At 34.9% G+C, this 15506-nt stretch overlaps 1 protein-coding gene across 2 annotated transcripts in view; it reads left to right on the top strand.

The window, feature by feature from the left end:
• Positions 1 to 15506, top strand: part of LOC126812008 (ras-GEF domain-containing family member 1B) — a 187900-nt gene that overhangs the window by 17903 nt on the left and 154491 nt on the right. Inside the window, exons 1-2 of one of the 2 annotated variants that reach the window (XM_050538109.2) lie at positions 510 to 685; positions 11475 to 11617. In XM_050538109.2, coding sequence (XP_050394066.2) covers positions 11513 to 11617 — 105 coding nt within the window. In that variant the 5' untranslated portion in view covers positions 510 to 685; positions 11475 to 11512. Of the gene's footprint in view, positions 1 to 509; positions 686 to 11474; positions 11618 to 15506 lie in introns of those variants that run through there. The other variant, XM_050538108.2, reaches the window with a different exon arrangement.

Here is a 15506-nt window from a genome sequence, read left to right as displayed (position 1 = left end):
AGGGCGCTGGCTCACTCGGTCTATGGTCAAGAAAGTTCTCTGGAATTTTCCAATGTGGTTTCCCCTTGTCAGTGGTGCAGCACAGAGGGCCTGGCAGAGACAGTGTCTAGTCGTTCAGATGGGATGGAAAACCAAGGCCCTGTGTACACACCAGCATGCACAAAAAAAACCTTGACAGTTGGAATTTAAAATAAAAGTAGGCCAGGGCAAAATTCCCCTCATATCACACTGCATGCCATATGTCTGCGGTCATTAGCCCAGTCCGCGCAGAACAGTAGGACATTAAACCCCATTTCATTTCATTTATATTAATAACTATATTATCCATTAAAAACAAACATCACAAGACAATACATCATGTTGTTCTCCCCTATCTGATACCATATAATAAACTAGTCCAGGTAAAGAAAGCTGAGTGCAAGTTAAGAAGTGGATTAGTCCAATATAGAAAATAGTGACAACATGTATAGGATTAGTCTACTAACAGAGAGAGTGTTGTTACATTGATTTTGTGACAGTTGTGTGAGTGACAGTCAGTTTTCAACTAAACTCGGATCTTTCTTCTGTATTGGACTTCAAAAGGATTCAAATCTTGTTGACATCTCAATCAACCATTGGATTATCTAACTAGCAACAATTGGGATATTTTTATTATTAAAATATTTCTAGGATTTAAGTGCAACAGGTGAGATGAATTCAATGTTTTTGTTTGTTTATATTTATAACTTGCTTAGTTTCGTTGGTAATAATATTTGACATGATAAAACTCAATTTGATATGAAATGAAATGGGGTTTAAAGTCCTACAGTGACAGTTCAGCTCCGACCAGGCTAATGAAGACTGGCATAGGCTACGCCATGCAGTGTGCTATGAGGGAAATTTTTGCCCCTGACAGAGGCGCTATGGCCTATTCTTTTATATTCCAACTGCCAAGGGATCTTTTACATACACGCCAATGTGTACATGGGCCTCGTTTTTTTGGTCCCCATCCAAATGACTAGACAACTGTCCTTGTCAGGTCCTCCCTCCAGATCCACTGACATGGGCAAACCACACTGGAAAAAACTCGGTTTGACAACAATAGAATAATATTATTATTGAACATAATAAAGTGTGACAGTTAAAACCACACAGGGAAAAAATTCACTTTGACAGCAATAGAATAATATTATTATTGAACATAATAAGGTACAACAATTTAAACATTTCTGATTTGAATTCAAAAGCTGAGATTATATCTGGTGTTTATTTTATTTACCTTGCACCTAGATAATAATATTCTGATAATAAATTCAAATTGACTGTATCAGGATGGGCTAGGTTAGTAATAGTATTACTATTGAGGTCTTGAAATGGCAGTTTTAATATTTCTGATTTGAATACGAAAGGTGAGATGACGCTGGTGTTTAGTTTTTTACTTTTTACCTTGTATGTAAATAATATTAAGGATAATAAATTAAAATTGACTGTATCAGGATGGGCCAGGTTAATATTACTATTGAGGTTTGACAGTGTTCATATTTCTGATTTGAATACAAAAGCTGAGATGAAGCTGGTGTTTAGTTTTTTATCTTGCACTTAAAGGAGCTAAATCGCAACGCATATACTAATGTAATGTGAATGTATATAAGCTGATTTACATTCAGCCGTTTCTGTTTTTACTGTAATTTCTAATCATTTATGTTTGGCGAAATACGCCAGAAGTCTCAATTAAATGACAGTCTTTAGCGTCTGCACCGATGGTATTTATTGCGCATGCTCTCCAGATAAGAATATAGTGTCACCATTTGGCATGACTTGTGGAATATGTCTAGCCGCATTCTTTGAGTCCCTTGTTCCAAATGGCGCTGAAACGCATTATGGTACATGATTCGTGTACCAATGGTAAAATGTTTATTTTGTCTTGAATATTGGATATCAGAAGCCCATCTTTTCCCTGTAAGATCACAAGACCAATGTTGATTTGAATTGACAAATAATTCGTGTTTTCAATGTCGAAGATTTTTGATGATATTGAGTTAGAGACTTAGCTACTTTAAATGATATTAAGGATAATAAATTTGACTGCAAAAGGGATAATATTACTACAATGATGGGCCAGATTAAAATTACTATTGAGTTCTTGAAATGATTTTTTTAATACATGTATTTCTGATTTGAATACAAAAGGTGGATGAATGAAGCTGGTATTTTTTTTTTTTACCATGTATGTAAATACTAAATAGTATTTAAGATAATAAATTTGACTGCAATAAAGATATTATTACTGCACTGATAGGCCAAGTTAATATTACTATTGAGGTCTTGAAATGATTTGAATACAAAAGGTGGATGAAACTGGTATTTAGTTTTTTTTAACATGTATGTAAATAGTATTTAAGATAATAAATTTGACTGCAATAAGGATGATATTACTAGATAACATTTCAGGCCTAAAGAAAGACCTGCAATAGACAGATTTAGCTCTTGCATAATGTGTGTTTAAGCTTTTATCTTCTGTGGTGACAGTTTTAATATTTACGATTTGAATACAAAAGGTAATGTCAGGTTTGTTTTACCTTGTAGGTATTAATGTAATAATATTTGAGATAATAAATTTGACTGCAACAGAATACTATTGGGTTCTTTTGTTTTACAGTGTAGGTAATAATATTTGAGATAATAATTTCTATTTGAAACCGGTAAAACAGGATAATATTATACTATTGAGGTTTGGAAGGTGCAACAGTTGTCATAAATATGTGGGCGGCTGGATGGTTGAATGGTTAGCGTGTGCACTTTGTATCATAAGGTCTGTCATTGAGTCAACTGGTGGGGTTTCAATTCCCGAATTGTACTTGACAAGGAGTAGGGTTGCCTATCCAACCTCATGTGTTTTCTACGGATCTTCCAGTTTCCTCCAACTGTAAAAGACCCCTATACATATGCAAATTATTGAAATAAAATTTAACCATATGTTAGTCCCGAAATGACCTAGTTTGTGTCAGTTAATCTCTCTCTCTCTCTCTCTCTCTCTCTCTCTCTCTCTCTCTCTCTCACAAATATGTCTTACAGGGATATATTATTCCATTTATTCCATGAAACATAAAAAATTTCTCTTTAACTACTTGAAAAGTATTTTCTTCATCCTTCAACTATAACAACGGATATTATTTTCCCCACTTGGATCAGTGGGGGGTGGTAAGGGTAGTGTCGGCTGTGAGAAAGGATATTGTCATCACTTTATAAACCTAAATATTTCTCCATACTTCGACTACGGATAATATCTTCCTTACTTAGATTGGGGTGGAGGGTGAGGTTTCCTTCCACTGCTAATGACCCCTATATATATGTGTATGCCAATGTCTACACAGGACCTCGTTTTTTTGTCCCACCCGAATGATTATGTTGTCTCTCCACTGCCAAGGGGGAACTATGCCAGAAAATCTTGATGAACTTTGTCGGCCAACACAGAGATCGAACATGGGACCTCCAGGTTTGCGAGTCAACCTCTTACTCACTGAGCCACCGTTGCTCCTTATTAGCCTAGTCCGTGTAGAAAAGTAGAATGGGACCTTAAACAACATATCATTTCACCTTTAAAAAGAATAAATGTTTTATAATATCTGAAGGTGTATCTGATCTTAGACTCTCACCCAGCTAAATCTATTTCTTAAGGCCAGCTCAATTTTGGTCAAGGTCGCTGAGATGTAAACAAGGTTAGGGCACATGATTGTTAGCGAGATTGTAGGTTAGGGTTAGGGTAAGCATTGGGGTTAGGGTTGGGATAAGCGCTAGCCCTGTTTGCATCTTGTGACCTATGATCAAAAATTAATCTGGCCTTATCATTTAGCACAAACCCTCTCACTCCTACAAACAATGGATGTTTGAGAAAAATAGGAGAGAACAATTAATCCTTTATGACATATAACTAATACAATTACGTTATTGTGAATTGAGAATAATAAAACTATTAATGTCATAATAAATAATAATAAATGATGACAGATGATCTCAGAAATGAAACGGAATAAGATTTCCTGTTTTTCTGTATCAATCGGAATAATGAATTTGCTGCATGTAAAAGAGTCCATGACTGTTGCAATTTGAACAAAAAGTAGTGGGAGGGGAAAATTCTCAGCCTTTGGTAACCCTCGCATTGCATATAATAAAAGAACCCGTGACTGTTGCAATTTGAAAAAAAAAAAAAAAGATAGTGTCACAGGAAAATTCTCACCCTCCGTCAGTTACTTTCGCATTGCATACGTAGATAGAGGAATGAAAATTTAATTCTACTTCCAAATGAATGCCTTTCGTTTCGTGTTTTTCTATTTTTTCTATCGACAGGCGCATTCTTCCATTGGTTTTACGTGCATCATAATCCTTCTAGGCCAATGAAGACAGTCGTATAGTGTGCTTTGAGGGAATTTATGCCCAAACAGTTTCACAATGGCTTACTCTTAATTTGAATTTCTACTGCCTAGGGTTTTTTCACGTTTTCATAGAGCCACCACGTGACAGATTGCTCAATTATCTGACAGATTCGTCTGACAGATTCTTTTACTAGGTGATCATCATATAAAGAAAGCAGTAGGCCTAGCACTTGTTTTATTCACCTGTTTTTACTCTGATTGTATCCATACCGGGAGATCATCTACCTTTGATATTTTGATTTTGTTTTAAATTAAATCTTAGATAATTGATCTGCATACTTTTTAGCATGGGTTATGACATGAAAATTTAGATATTGTCAAAGACATTAAAACGAGTGGATGAATTTATTGAAAAATGATGATAAACAACTTTAAACTGATTTAGGAGATAGGGAACATTGGAGTTTAACGTTGAGAGAGAAACAGAGAGAGAGAAATGGGGTTTAATGCCACTCATCATAAACTAGGTCATTTGGGGACTAACATATGGTTCAATTTTATTTCAATAATTAGCTTGTGTGTAGGAGTCTTTAGCAGTGGGACGAAATCGAAGAAAACCCATGAGGTTGGACAGGCGACCCTACTCCGGGGAATCAGAACCACGCCATTTAACTCAATGACAAACCTTATGATGCAACGTGCACGTGCTAACCATTCAACCGCCCAACCGCTCTGGACACAAAATATGTCATTTAGGCACAAAATAGGGCACAATTTTATTTCAATGCTTGGCTTGAGGGGTGTTTAGGAATGTATTTTGTATATTAATTATTTTTGTTTGATTATATTTTTTGTTAGGAGGTAATTATGACATGTTTATCAGGGATTAGTAGACTCATAGGATAAGTATATAGAGTTATTTAGGTTATATACCGTATACCACAGTTAATTCAAGGATTATAGACTTATATACCATACCTTGTAACATAACATATACACTGTTATTTGTTGTTGAATAATAATTTCATATATATATGTACCAGTAAATATTTGGTAAGTATATATGTTATGACATATTGTTAGAGTGGTTTAAGTTAGGGTTGATTTTTGAAGCAGGAAATGGTTCTGTACAATTGAATTGAGAGACAGGAATTGAGTTTAACATCCATTCGATACAACCTATTTCATTTCGGGACTAACATATGGTTCAATTTTATTTCAATGATTTGCTTGCGCATAGGGGTCTTTAGCAGTAGGAGGAAACTAAAGGGCCTGAAGAAAACAAACAAGGTTGGACAGGCGACCCTACTCCTTGTCACATACAACCGGGGAATCGAAACCACACCACTTGACTCAATGACAGACCTTATGATCTAAAGTGAACACTTAAGACCATTCGACCACCAAGGTTGGAAAAACGACCTTACTCCTTGTCACGTACAAGCTGGGAATTGAAACCACACCACTGAATTTCATTGTGGATATCATTCAGTCAAGATTTCACGAAAATTTCCTGGAATAAATTTTACAGGTGTAGAAGTTTTTGCCACTGCAAAGAGATTCTAGTTCCCAGGAAATATTCATTTGCGGTGAGTCGCCCCTGGAAATTTAGAGGACTCTTTTACTCATTGTACGCTCTGTCTTCATTAGCCCAGTCGGAGCAGAACAGTAGGACATTAAACCCCATTTCATTTCATTCGACACTACTTTTCGATCAATCAGAATCCAAGAAATTGAAAGAAAAAATCGTGTGTGGAAAGATTGACCTTTAGGATAGGATGATATGGTTGTTTATAAACATCGGGACCATTATGAGCTAGGTACAAGATATGTACAGGTTGATAATATGATGATAACATTCCATTATACTAACCTAGTAAGCTAGAAAACAGAGTATATTTTCATATATCATGATAGATAAATATAAATACATAATACAGTTACTACATCTGAGGTAAGGGGGTGGGTGGATATGAGGTTAGGGGATGGATATGAGGAGAGAGGATGGATATGTGGTTAGGAGATGGATATTAGGGGGTGGATCTGAGGTTAGGGGGTGGATATGAGGTGAGGGGATGGATATGAGGTTAGGAGATGGATATTAGGAAGTGGATCTGAGGTTAGGGGGTGGATATGAGGTTAGGGGGATGGATATGAGGTTAGGGGGATGGATATGAGGTTAAGGGATGGAGAAGTGGTTAGGGGATGGATATGAGGTTAGGGGATGTATACGAGGTTAGGGGATGGGGATGTTGTTAGGGGATGGATACGAGGTTATGGGGTGTGTGGGTTTGGGGTTATGTCAGTGGATCTGGGGTTAAGGGGTAGGTATATCTGAGGTTAGGGGGTGGGTGGATACGAGGTTAGGGGATGGATATGAGGTAAGGGGATGGATACAAGGTTAGGGGGTGTGTGGGTTTGGGGTTAAGTCAATGGATCTGGGGTTAAGGGGTAGGTATATCTGAGGTTAGGGGTTGAGTGGATCTGAGGTTTGGGGTGGATCTGAGGTTAATGGGTGGCTGGACCTCAGTTTTTCATTCCATCAGAGGTTTAGTGTAAGGGTTAGGGTTAATGTGTGAAAATTCCTGAAATGTAGACCCAGGTAATGATTGGAACACGGCAGAAATGAAATGATATGAAATGGGGTGTAACATCTTACTTTTCTGCTAGGAGGGAAATTTTGCCCAGGCAGTGGCGCTACGGCCTATACTTATTTCGAATTCCAACTGTCAAGGGTTCTTTTGTGTCCACGTCAATGTGTACACACGATCTTGGTTTTGCATACAATCCAAATGACTAGACACTGTCCTTTCCAGCCCCTCCGTGCAGCAACACTGACAAGGGGAAACCGTGTTTGAAAGCCAGTGTCTTACTCACAGAGCCACCGCAGCTCCCTTTATGTTTTGGAGCTTAATTTATTTAACTTTTTCTTGTTTGTAGTGTTGTCTTCCTGCATTTACTATCAAAGATATATGACACAGGGATGATAATACCGGTAGTCTTTTCTGTGTAATAAGTGATATACCACACCTACACAGAACATGTTATTAACAATATTTAACGTTTAATACCCCAGGGAGATGAATAGTATATCACACGTCTTCATAATGCATGTAAGCTCACTTTCCTCATTAGTTATGCTTCCTGGCATGTAATTAAAGGAAGCATTATTTCACGCCATGATGGTAACTATAAATAATTATAAAAGATAAGAGTGGTTATGAAGACCTGGTTATATCCTGGATATCAGTGACTAGTATTTTTTTATCTATTGTGAACTTGGGGTCTGTTATATCCTGGATATTAGTGACTAGTTTTGTATCTATTGAACTCTTCAGACTGATTGGACTCACGTGACAGGCTTTTATTCATACTATTTCTGCACCTCGGTGGGGTTACCGTTGTCGCAAATTGGTGGGGTTAAAGTTGACCTCTTAGCGGGATTGGCAAATTTACTACCTGGGTTGGTAGCTCACTTACCGGGCGAGGTTACCATTTTCTCAAATTGGTGGGGTTACCGGGGTTGGTCTTTTAGTGGGTTTGGCAAATTTACTACCTGGGTTGGTAGCTCACTTACCGGGGTTGTACAGTAAATAAAATGAAATGGGGTGTCCTACTGTTCAGCTCTGACTGGGCTAATGAATACGGGCATACGCCATACAGTGTGCTATGAGGGAAATTTTGGTTGCACATCGGCGCTAAAGCCTACTCTTATATTGAATTCCAACTGCCAAGGGATCTTTTATGTGCACGCCAAGGTGTACACAGGCCCTCGCTTTATCATCCCATCTGAATGACTAGACGGCTATCCTTGTCAGGCCTTCCATCCTGCACCACTGACAAAGGAAAACCACGCCGAAAAATCCTGATGAACTTTCTCGCCTAACACGGGGATTGAACCCGCGACCTCCCGACTAACGAACCAGCATCTTATTCACTTAGCCACCGTACAGGGATTGTCAGCTGATCGTTTAGATTAATTTGCTCGTATCCATATTTTGCAGTAACCAGGATGCATTGTGCTGGACTGTGACATTGTTACTTAGGTACCATCCCATTTTGACTACAGCATATACACTATACAGTCTAGATTTCTCCATAAAATCAATATCGAAAAAAAAATGTAATTTATATAGATAGAAAACAAAAAACACCAGGTAATTTATATAGATAGAAAACACAAAAATACCCGGTAATTAAAAAGTAATTTATATAGATAGAAAACAAATAGAAAATAATTAAATAATTAAAAAGTAATTTATATAGATAGAAAACACATGCAAAAGATCCCTTGGCAGATAGAATTCAATACAAGAGTAGGCCTTAGTGCCACTGTCCAGGCAAAATTTCCCTCACAGCACACTATATTATGTATGCCTGTCTTCATTAGCCCAGTTGGAGCAAAACAGTAGGACATTTTTCAATACCCAATATTGATCTCGCTTTAACTACGTACATCTTATCAAGCCCTCCACGTAATACCCTGCATATTTTGGCTTGTGAGCCTATCAGATTCCTCGATCATCGTGAATACCAAGTCTCGCGCTTTCAAGCTGTGATAATCGAGTTGCAAAGTTCAAGGTTCGTTCAATGTCAAGGTTTCCGCGGAGGCCGCGATGTCACAACTTCTTATTGGACGCTATTGTTCATTTGTCTGTAGATAACGTAGCATAAGTTCAGGAATTGTGAAGTAATCTAGCAACGTCCAGATGTTGTAAAACTTGCAGTCGTTGCTTCATGAACATGGCCAGTCACATGGAAAGGATGTGTTGCGGAGCTCTCTGCTTATTTTGTCATTGTGTCTTTTAAAAAAGTTGATTTTTTTTATTATTTGTAAATTTCCTGTTACATTGTAACATGTAATAACAAAAAATTGTATTGAAATAGTCAATAATTTGCTGAAGCTGTTTGCTTATTTGGTTAAATAAAAGCAGTTTGTTTTTTCGGTTAAAGGAATGCACATGGCTATTTCTTTTCTTTTCAGAAAAGTTGAACATTAAACTCTATTTCATTCATTCATTCATATATATTATTGTGTTCATTGTTCCATATAGTATATATTTGTGTTCATTCTACTATAATAGTTGCCATTCCATAGTGTGACAAAAAACAGCACACTGTGTGGAATATACACCAGTCTTCATTGTATTTATTCATTCATTCATTCTACACATATTGTGTGGTTGGATGGCCGAATGGTTATTGCTGTACGCGTTGTATCATAAGATCTCTCATTGAGTCAACTGACGTGGTTTCGATTCCCCGGTTGTACGTGCAACCTCGCATGTTTTCTCTGGGTCCTCTGGTTTCCTTCCACTGCTAAAGACCCCTACACGCAAGCAAATTATTGATATAAAATTGAACCATATATTAGTCCCAAAATGACCTTGTTTGTGAAGAGTGGGCGTAAAACTCTCTCTCTCTCTCTCTCTCTCTCTCTCTCTCTCTCATTGTCATTATACAAATATTAAATATTTTGAAAGTAAAGTAGTTGTTGACTCGACTTGAAACACTATACTACCTCTTGCCATGATTTCCTGGGGTTCGTAATTTCATCAAGTCAGATTCTATTTATATCATTAATTGACATAACCTAGGAAATTAAAAACTATATTAGTCTCAAGTAGTGAATGAGATCTGTGAACAATGTCCTTTTATAGAGATCTTAGAAATATTGGAAGGTTATCAATGAATGTCACCTTTTCCTGTCGTAGGGAGCCCCTTAAGTGCACCATTCCATTCTTATATAATTTTTTTCCTTGTTCGATTTCACTCTTATGTAAATGAAATATTAATTTGTTCAAATGAAATATTAATTTGTTTAAACGAAATATTAATTTGTTTAAATGAAATTTTAACTTGTTTAAATGAAATATTAATCTGTTTAAACGAATTAATATTTTGTTTAAACGAAATATTAATTTGTTTAAATTAACTCTTTTAAACAAAATATTAATTCTTTTAAACAAAATATTAATTCGTTTAAACAAAATATTAATTCGTTTAAACAAAATATTAATTCGTTTAAACAAAATATTAATTTGTTTAAACAAAATATTAATTCTTTCAAATAAAATATTAACTCATTTAAACAAAATATTAAATCGTTTAAACGAAATAATAACTCATTTAAACAAAATATTAACTCGTTGAAATGAAATATTAACTCTTTAAAACAGAAATATTAATTCGTTTAAATGAAATATTAATTGATTATAGCGAATCTAATTTCCCAAAACTTATAGCTAATCCACACAAATTGATTATTTAACCTGTAATTAAGAATTTAAAATAGCAACATTAGATAATTTTTGAGCTTGGATTATGCATAGATTCATATGTGGCTGACCCAAACCAGTCTTTCTTTTTCAGTTCTATTGATACAGATGGAATTAAAGTGGGTTTTTTTTTTATATTTTCACTTGGATTATTATGGAGTTATTTTTATCTCAACTTGTTGGATTATTGCTCAGTTCTGTATTTTCCATTGTTGAAGTTGGATTATTAAATATAATTAAAAACAGTTTATATCTATTAAAGGGTGTTTTTTTTTTATATTTTCAGATATTAAAGTTGGATTATTAAATATGATTAAAGTTTTTTTTACATTTTCAGATATTAAATTTGGATTCTGATATAATGTTTAAGTTTTTTTTTTATATTTTCAGATATTAAAGTTGAATTATTTATGTGATTAAAGTTTTTTTCACATTTTCAGATATTAAAGTTGAAATATGATTAAAGTTTTTTTTTATATTTTTATATTAAAGTTGGATTATTAAATCTAATTAAAGTTTTTTTTATATATTTTCAGATATTAAAGTTGGATTATTAAATCTAATTAAAGTTTTTTTTTTACATTTTCAGATATTAAAGTTGGATTATTATTAAATCTAATTAAAGTTTTTTTTTATATTTTCAGATATTAAAGTTGGATTATTAAATCTTATTAAAGTTTTTTTTATATATTTTCAGATATTAAAGTTGGATATTAAATCTAATTAAAGTTTTTTTTATATTTTCAGATAATAAAGTTGGAATATTAAATCTTATTCAAGTTTTTTTTTCCAGATATTAAAATTGGATTATTAAATATGATTAAAGTTTTTTTTATATTTTCAGATATTAAAGTTGGATTATTATACTATTATAATGTGTTGATGGCTGACGATAGCTGTAGCAGTTTTAGCGACAGTTCGACGGAAACGTCCACCACATATCCTGAACGAGAACGATCAGCTGACCTCTTTGGTATTCAGTTGGAGGTAAGCAGCAGTATATTTATTACGTTTTTACATTTTTTAAACCCCAGTGAGAAAATCTCGTGACATCAGGTTCAAAGCTTAAACAAAACGAACAGACAAACTTGAACTCATAAAATAGTGCGACTTTTGTTCATTTAGATAGTTTGTTTGTTTATCTGATTGAGTGACAATGGCCGTGGATTACTACACAACTCATCCACGTTCTTCTCTATTCAGTAGAACAAACACTTTTCCTGTTTTCAATATATTTTTTTCTGTTTCTAAGTACATTATTTTTTGTCAGTAACTGTCGATTTAAGAGAAAATTTTGTAGCTTGTTAAATGATGCCATTTATTGTTCTGTCCATTTTTTTATATTTTAATTGCTGATCTTGATCTTAAAAGGTAGCCACAGTGGCTCAGTGAGTAAGGTGCTGGCTCACTAATTAACCAGACGGTCCTAGAGGCGTGCTGGGGACTCTGAAGAAGGGCCTGCAGAGCAAACTTAGGGCGCTTAAGGAGATGGAGGGGCAGCTCCAGGAAAGTTTTGGTTCTGTGGCATATATGTTAGAATTTATTTGACATATATCTGAGCCATGACATACCATGCACTGAGGGATTATTAAGTCCTGAAGATCTGAACATGAACATTGTTACCTACAATCTGTATTCATTGAGTACTGGTATAAATTATCTCACTGGTTGGTAGATTGCAATCTGTATTCATTGAGTTCTAGTTTAACAGTTTAAAATCAACTTAGTCTATAGTTAATAATCAATCTGTATTCAGTGAGTACTAGTATAACAGTTTAAAATCAACTTAGTCTATAGTTAATAATCAATCTGTATTCAGTGAGTACTAGTATAACAGTTTAAAATCAACTAAATACAGTTAACAGATCAATCTATATTCAGTGAGTACTAGTATAACAGTTTAATATCGACTCGGTCTAGATCATTCTGTTTTCATTGAGTGCTAGTATAACACCAGCTCAGTCAAGTTAATAGATCAATCGGTATTCAGTGAGTACTAGTATAACAGTTTAAAATCAACTCAGTTTAGTTAATAGATTAATCTGTATTCAGTGAGTACTATTATAACAGTTTAAAATCAACTCAATCTAGATCAATCTGTATTCGATGAGTACTAGTATAACGGTTTAAAATCAACTCAATCTAGATCAATCTGTATTCAGTGAGTACTATTATAACAGTTGAAAATCAGCTCAATCTAGATCAATCTGTATTCGATGAGTACTATTATAACAGTTTAAAATTATCTCACTAGATCAATCTGTATTCAGTTTATATGCCTCGGTATGTACGGTTTTCAAAGGCCAGACTACGCCTATGTGGGGGATCTGGGGTTTTTTTTATGAAAGATGGAGTATGTTATTGCGGATGAGGGGGCGAAAGTTCATTTACGACAGAGGTTCTGGAGAAAACCCATGAAGCGACCCTACTCCTTGTCACATACAAGTGGGGAATTGAAACCATACCATATGACTCAATGCTAGACCTTCTGATTCAATGTGCATGTGTTTACCATTCACCTCCACCCCCTCATTTCTGTAACAAGTCAGTTATTATTTTAGTACAAAAATTACATATTGTACAAATATTATTACATATAGTACAACTATTACTACATAAAGGTCCTGTAACAAGTCGGCTGTTATTTAAGTATAGGCCCTGTAGCAAGTCCAGTGTTATTAGTACAAATATTATTACATATAGACTCTGTAGCAAGTCCAGTGCTATTTTAGTACCAAAGTAAATTTATTGCCCTGTTACAAGCGTAGTGTTATTTTAGTACAAATATTATTACATGTAGGCCCTGTAACAAGCCCAGTGTTATTTTAGTACAAATATTATTACATAGGCCCTGTTACAAGTCCAGTGTTATTTTAGTACAAATATTACTACATATTGGACCTGTATAGCAAGTCTACTGTTATTTTAGTACAAATATTGTTACATAGGACCTGTATATCAAGTCTAGTGTTACTGTAGTATCTGTGTATAAAACTTGTGTAGGACTCTGGTAAAACAAACCTACAATCAGTATATTTGTATATAAAGACAGTAAACCTCTAGTATTTATTGTTTGTTGATTGTGATTCTTGGGTTTTCCGTTAGATTTAAGCAGACACAAGGACGTATTGTAACATTTGTATGATGTAGATACAAATTGTTAACTTAACTCTCAAGTTCCGCGTTGTTTTTAACACTCTCTGGCTTATGTTCCGTATGGTTTTTTTTAACACCCGCTAGAGGTCAAGAGTAGCTGTAAGTTTACATTATACCAGAAATCTTGTATTTTTTGTTTATCTCGGATTTAGATAATGCAGCATACGCACAACTCATGTAAAATCCAGTCATCAGGGCTAGAAATTCGTCATTTTTTGCGAGAGTCTAAGAGGATTCTCAGATATGCAATCTGCGCGAATCCTCCGAATCTTAATTAATAACTGCACAAAGTATTATAATAAAGGAATATAATTAATGTACCCACAAACAAAAGTGAACAAAAAACCAAGTGCTGACCGTGACAGTGACAGAATAGAATTTTTTTTGGTTCTTTTTTACAAAAATTTATGCGAATTCTTGTAGATTCACAGAGTAAGCTCTTGCGAGAATCATTGCGCGAATTAGATTCAGAGATTCGCATGAGTTTCTAGCCCTGGTCATATAAATAATAATAATAATGAGGTTTTATATAGCGTCTTCTCTCCATGTTGATACATGCTCAAAACGATTTTAGTAATGGCTCTACTGGTAAAACTATCGAAACAGGAAAGTCTTTAGTGCAGATTTAAATTGATTCTTGACCTGTTGTGGAAGTTCATTCCATAATCTAGGACCAGCTGGACTATCTTGTATTAAACATGCATTATATATGCAAGAGCTAAATCTGCCTATTGCAGGTCTTTCTTTAGACCTTAAATGTTATATAAATTATTAATTAGACATTAATTAACTCAGTCGTACACCTCTGACATGGGGAAACCATATCTGAAAATCCTGAAGAACTTACTCACTTAGCCACCATGGCTCCTCAAGCAAGAGATTGCGTGATATTTTATATTGATGTAACACTCGTAATAGTGTCCTTGTGCAGTATTACTATATTACTTAATGTCTTGCTCTTCACCATTAAACATCACTTAATAATTCCTGGAACAACCATTCCTCCTAGTTTGTTTTGCCAGAATTACAACTTTGTAACTTTATCAACTTGAAACTGGTCATGCTTATTCCTTGGACAATTGCGTATGGCTTGACAGACTTTTGTTCTTGATATGGCATCACAATTTCAAGATGCCGGCATTGATGTTCTTTTGACATACTTTGGTTCTTGATAGGGCATCATAATTCCAAGATGCCGGCATTGATGTTCCTTGGACAATTGCACATTGCTTGACAGACTTTGGTTCTTAATATGCCATCACAATTCCAAGATGCCAACATTGATTTCCTGTTATCGTATTTGTTCAGTTATATCTGATTAATACCATTTCCTCTACAATGGTCGGCCATTAGCGTGAATAGTCAATTACTACCACACCGCTACATATTTTATAATCTCTTCTGTCAAACAGCAACTAATTGTCTGAGCTGCTATAATCTCTTCTGTCTAATAGCAACTAATTATCTCTACCTGCTCACTAATTCCCTGCAGGTATATGATTGATGATTAGTACAAAAACAGGTGTCATATCAGGTGTGGTGTCTATGTTTCCATGATAATACCATATCTCTAGCGCCCAATAGAGAGATAGGGAGAAAGATAGAGAGAGAAGGGGTTTAACGTCCATTCGAGGCCATAGTGTCACTGCCCAGGCAAAATTTCCCTCATAGCTCACTGTAGGACATTAAACCCCATTTCATTTCACTTCATTTTATTGGA

This window comes from Patella vulgata, chromosome 2, assembly GCF_932274485.2.
Source record: "Patella vulgata chromosome 2, xgPatVulg1.2, whole genome shotgun sequence".
NCBI lineage: Eukaryota > Metazoa > Mollusca > Gastropoda > Patellidae > Patella > Patella vulgata.
The sequence above is the reverse complement of the archived record's forward strand: the minus strand, read 5'-3'. Positions and strand labels throughout refer to the sequence as shown.